At 37.1% G+C, this 5,388-nt stretch overlaps 2 protein-coding genes and 1 long non-coding RNA gene across 3 annotated transcripts in view; 1 reads left to right on the forward strand and 2 right to left on the reverse strand.

Moving 5' to 3' along the window:
* LOC116700651 (uncharacterized) overlaps positions 1 to 603 on the reverse strand; it is a 3,395-nt gene extending 2,792 nt beyond the window's left edge. The window contains exon 1 of the long non-coding RNA XR_004334695.1: positions 23 to 603. This is a non-coding gene — a long non-coding RNA (uncharacterized LOC116700651). The remainder of the gene's footprint in view (positions 1 to 22) is intronic.
* Positions 604 to 1,139: 536 nt separating this feature from the next.
* sat2b (spermidine/spermine N1-acetyltransferase family member 2b) lies at positions 1,140 to 4,074 on the forward strand. The gene is made up of 6 exons (XM_032534029.1): positions 1,140 to 1,452; positions 1,630 to 1,681; positions 2,862 to 2,945; positions 3,252 to 3,353; positions 3,545 to 3,585; positions 3,680 to 4,074. Exons 1-6 carry the CDS (start codon positions 1,390 to 1,392, stop codon positions 3,857 to 3,859), a joined length of 522 nt encoding a protein of 173 aa, XP_032389920.1. The 5' UTR covers positions 1,140 to 1,389; the 3' UTR covers positions 3,860 to 4,074.
* An 850-nt stretch (positions 4,075 to 4,924) lies between these two features.
* Positions 4,925 to 5,388, reverse strand: part of cldn15b (claudin 15b) — a 5,858-nt gene continuing 5,394 nt past the window's right edge. The window contains exon 5 of the mRNA XM_032534022.1: positions 4,925 to 5,388. This exon is cut by the window's right edge and continues 889 nt beyond it. The gene's annotated coding sequence lies outside the window, so the exon portion shown is untranslated.

Raw genomic sequence — 5,388 nt, forward strand, 5'->3', positions numbered from 1 at the left:
TTAGCGACGAAATCCTACTTACAGCTTGTGGTTGTGATGACCAGACAGTCGGAACAGATCCTTTTTTCAGCAACAGAAGTTTAGCAAATCCTGCTTCAAATTGTCCAAAGTTTTGAAAACAGTCTTTGGTGAAATGGTCCGAGCAAATTAATAACTGAGTGTCGAACTTCACAGGGATCTCCTTATGGAGAAACATCAGCCATGCTCGTCGAGTGTTTGGTTCCTTGGGAAGGCTATGGGAAGTGTCACCATTCATTGTACAGCCTGGAACACTGCATTTACGACCCTGGCTCATAGTCAATATCCTGGATAATATTCCAAACTTTCTTCTTTGTAAATCCCGTCAAAGTAGCGGATCGTCTGACATCCACTTGACCGAGCTACATTCCGAACTGTTCTCTGGTCAGTGGCCTGTGTGTAAATGTTTGGGGCGTGACCGTTCTCCTAATACAGCCATGGGCGTGACAAAACTACAGGTCCTCAGATCCTGACGTCATCTTTTGGCTCTGTTGGGATTCGCCCGTTTTCAGCGGCAGTTTTAAAATGTGGGATTTTCAGAGGAAAGGCATGTCAACGGGATTTTGAGCTTCTACGTATGTTTTATTCACCCACCGAACTGTCGTTATTCACATATGACAAGGTAAAATCGTTTTTTTGCATTCTATCACCCCTTTAACAGCGTAAAAAAACCTGTCACTGAAAAGACATCAAGAACAAATGTAGGTTGACACTGAAAAACCAAACATAATACAAACAAATGTCAAAGTGAAATAATATAATGGCATTATGAGATTATTACTTTTTGATGTTTGTGTTTTATATATTAGTTCAAAATGTTTTCAGTGCCAATATTTGTTATTTCAATGCCAAATTTTATTTTCAATACCACAGGTTAACTACTGTCACTGTTCTAGCTCCATGGCTCACCCCTTTGGTTTTGACATAGACCGTATATTATTGATATTAACGGTCTATGGGTTTTGACTATTTGTGGCCGTCTCTATCTTTTATTTTGAAAACAAAATTGCAACACCGGAACTATTTCCTGTTTCTGATGTTTCGACTTCTTTAACTGTCTATGGTTTCAACAGTCGTTTTCAACCTATTTTCAACGTGGTGATTTGTGATTTGTAAGCAAATTTGCGTTTCCTAGGAAGGCGAAGGCATGACCCGCCCTACTCTGCCTTTGATTGGCTATTACTGGTTACCTTCGTTTGTTGGATTGAGGAATGAGATTGGGTAGGGAAAGAATACCAGGGAAACCAATCAGAGGCAGATTAGCGCGGGTTATGCCTTCGCTATCCTAGGAATCGCAAAATCGCTATTACAGTCATTTGATTTCTCTCTGAGGAAAAAGACAGTAGTTTGACTGTGGTACACTAAACAAAAATGGACTTTAAAGTACGGGCTGCATTAAAAGAAGACTGCAAAGAAATATCGAGAATGATATTGGTGAGGCTCAGTACCGAGTCGTTACGATAGGAAACGAAGCTAACTTAAAAATGCTTCACAATGCTGTAACGTTAACGTTAAACCTGACCTTACCGTTACGTTACTGGTATATTTGTCAAATGACACGGTGCATACATTCACATATAACCTTTTAACAACCCCCTCTCCTTTTTTCAGGAGTTGGCGGTTTATGAAAACATGCCCGACCAAGTGAAGATATCTCATAAAGGTAATTCTGCACTTAATCAATTATAGAACATGTTTTAAGAAAAGTCCAAGTGTAACAATTAAAAATGTCACAATTTCATTTAGCCTTTCGTATCAGTTAACAGAAGTGGTCCCGGGTTTGCGTATTGTGTGTGTCTGAAGCGTATAATGTGCAATTTGAGTTAGTTAACGTTAGTTAAGCATTGCGAGACTTTGTAACCAGCTATGTGTAAATAATAAACCATGTGAATGACTAGTGAGATTAGATTCTGTTTAAAAAGCAGAAGCGCAGGAGAGCTCAGCACGTGTTGAATCAAATCTTTTGGAGAACATTTTCAAAAATGTGGTTATGGCTCCTCATTTTGCTCTTTATCATTTGCCATGCAAACATTTTCTGTACTTAAGCAGTCTCTCTTGCTATCTTATCATAAATTGTAAGTTGCTGAGTAGCCTACTCATTGTCTGCTTAGAAAGGAGCGGTGAACATAAATACAACAGCCAGGCAACAGTATGACTATCATGTGTACAATACATACATATTGCTTTTAAAGGTACCTAGTTGAGTTTTTGACCACTAGTAGCAATGTTGAGCAATGTTTTGACGAGCGGCTCCCCAAATTGATTCTATCTCGTGTTCTGTAAGTATGCCTCACACCACGAGCATAAGGACGACATGAAAGACATCTCTGGTGACTGAAGATAACATACCAACAAGTGATAGCGGTATAATATGCCATATTGGAAGCAATGCACAAATTAAAGAGGAATAGAAGAAAATACTTCATGCAGGTTTGTATCAGGACATGTGTGTGCATTCAACATGTTTACAAGTAAGGTAAACAGCTTAGTCTGGATGAAACCTGAAGATTTAGATGTGAAAAATTGGAATGTAGGATGTGATCCACATCTGGAGTTATATAATTTCTTTTCAGCTTGTTTCTTGCCTAATGGACTAATTTGTAGCAGTGTCTCTATGTTCCTGAAAATTAGCTGTTATTATCAAAATAGTTTTTAGCCAGAAAGGTCCCATTGAGTTACAAGATCTCTTCTTTCAGGGTGTCCTGGAGAGTGAATAAGAGGAGAGTTGTAAACAAGTAATAAAGTAATCTTTAAATGTTTTAAGTATTGATGTTTTTTACGTGCCTTATCATTTGGGTAAGTGAGTATTTATTGAGTATTAATACATTATGGCTTTACTTTAGAACTGGAGCGGGACGGTTTCTGCCAAAATCCCTTCTTTGAATGCCTCGTTGCAGAAGTGCCTGAGGAGCATAAATCTAAAGAAGGTAAATTGTTGAACAACATATAACAACAGGTCTGGGCCCTTACTGTTACTTCCATTCAGTATTCAACAAATCCTGATGCCTACTCAAATGCGGCCTCATAAATCAACAGTGTCAGATGTTAGTCTATTTCTTTTTCAGCGTAAACTGAAGGTAGGTAAGGGGGATTGCACAGTGACTGAGCATCCATAGACTTGAAATCCATCCACCATTGTTTTATCCAAGACATAAGAGACTTTTTCCACTCTATTTTTAGGGATTTAAAATTGTCTTGTCTTTTTGATTCCTTGTTTCTTTTTGTGCATGTAGGATTCACAATTGTCGGATATGCCCTTTACTTTTATACCTACAGTACATGGAAGGGGCGGTCAGTATATTTGGAGGACCTGTACGTGATGCCAGAATTCCGAGGTAGAATATGTGTTGAAATGATAACGTAACCTGAAAAGAAAGTGTTGTGTAAAATGTGTTTTGTGTACTTGCTTAGTTGTGGGAATCATAGTTTCCTAATGTTTCGGTAATATCTTTGGCATTTTTTTTTTGTAATTGTTTTGTCCTCAAGCATAAACATTTTTTTCTACTTTTATTGATTTCCTATACAGGAAGGGGCATTGGTAAGGGTTTGCTGAGCAAAGTCGCTGAGGTAAATGGGTTTGTTTACCACTAAAGCTCAACATTGTTCATCTGTCCATCTGTGTCATGAAGCGGTAACAGCACGACTGACTTTGTTTTCTCAGGTGGGGAAGAAGAAGCAGTGTGTGCGGTTGCAACTGTCTGTGTTGGACTGGAATACTCCCACTCGAGACTTCTACGCTGCTAAAGGAGCTCTGGACCTAACCGCCAGCGAAGGATGGCACTTTATACGCTTTGACGGACCAAACCTGGACAATTTAGCAAATGAGGCTCCTAAAGATTAAAAGTCTGGCAACGAAAATGTGTCTCGCTGTGAAAGATGAGGCTGTTAAACATTAACCTTTTTGTAAGACGGTGCCAAAATAAGCTTCATTTAGCTGGTTCCTCACTACCTTGTCTTCTGTTGAACAAAATCATGTTTAATATCACAAGGACCTGCATACACTTTATAAATGTAACTTTATCTACTTTTATTTCATTAAAGTACCTTTGACCTTAATTCATTCATTTTGCCGGCATCCTTGCACATGGTTAAACTTTGTCACCATTCAGTGCAGAGTGTAAATTCATTTTAAAGACATCATTTCCTAAAATTGTTTAAATCTTGTATACTATATCAACATTTGTGACTATTTAAAGAAGCAAAATATAGCCCCAACCTGCATATTGGACACAGTCTAGCCCTAAGGTAATTCTTTGTAATAATAATAATAATGTAGGATATGGTGATAATGGTTGTATATTTTGGCCAACTTCCCAGGAACACAATTTGACCTGAGTAAATCCAATCCCAAATGTGACTCCATATTATTCCAATAGGTGGCAGATTTAACCAACTGAAATCACATCTTTTGTCAATTCCGAGTTGGCAGTCGGGGAACGGCAAGGCTAAATGGACGAAGCATTCAGCTCTATGTCTGCTTTGGTTAAAGGAGTCACAGGAGAGAATGGCTCTGTAACCCCAAACTCCATTTCATTTATACATTGAACTGGTATATTTTTCCATAAATAATATTAAGTCACATTGCTCAACAGCTCTTTTCATGGAATATGTTGGAAATCATTATGTCATTAATATTTTTATGGTTTTAAAAAAAATCAGTCACTAGAAATATTTATTTTTTGTATAAATACATTACTAAAATCCACACAACCACATGTAAAAACACTAAAAATAAAAATGCTTCACATTTGAAATATATAGGTAAAAAATGATTTACATTTGTTTCAACTGAAGTTCTCTGGTTCACAGGTGAGAGTAAAAAAACAAAACAAATCACACTGATGTACTGATACGAAAACCCTATTGTACTGCAATTATATACTAGACCAGTATATAACCAGCTACTTTCCTAATCTACAGAATTAAATTTACTCCTTATTACAGATACATTTGATAGATATAAGTCCATTTTGCTTAAGAGCTTTATTTACTTTAAGACCACCAGATTATTTAATAAGCAGATGGCAGAAACTTTTGTTCCCAGAGAGGAGAGCTTTTGGAGTTTTTACCATCATTCTGAAGGAGATGTTGGGTGTTGTGGAAGGAGTGCGACTCTCTCTTCTCAACCAGAAAACTTGAGGCAGGTTTGAGGACATGGTTATAACAAAAGGATTACACTAACACTTCAAATATTAACAAAAACTGACTTTGACACAATTGTAAAAAAGAGTAAGGTATTTTGAGTTTGAAATATTTCTAATAGGGTGTTAGAGTGACAAAAATGAGTTTTTTGTGAGGTCAGAGGATATGATTTGTCATGGAATATTATATATACGTACAGTATATATATATATATATATATATATATAT

The sequence above is a fragment of the Etheostoma spectabile genome, chromosome 13 (genome assembly GCF_008692095.1).
Source record: "Etheostoma spectabile isolate EspeVRDwgs_2016 chromosome 13, UIUC_Espe_1.0, whole genome shotgun sequence".
Classification (NCBI taxonomy): Eukaryota; Metazoa; Chordata; class Actinopteri; order Perciformes; family Percidae; genus Etheostoma; species Etheostoma spectabile.

Excerpts from the sequence above, each read along its gene's own strand:
- sat2b (XM_032534029.1), top strand. The coding sequence starts at position 1,390 with ATGGACTTTAAAGTACGGGCTGCATTAAAAGAAGACTGCAAAGAAATA. Across the intron at positions 1,682-2,861 it reads AGTGAAGATATCTCATAAAG|AACTGGAGCGGGACGGTTTC; the intron begins GTAATTCTGCAC and ends GCTTTACTTTAG. Across the intron at positions 3,586-3,679 it reads TGCTGAGCAAAGTCGCTGAG|GTGGGGAAGAAGAAGCAGTG; the intron begins GTAAATGGGTTT and ends TTGTTTTCTCAG.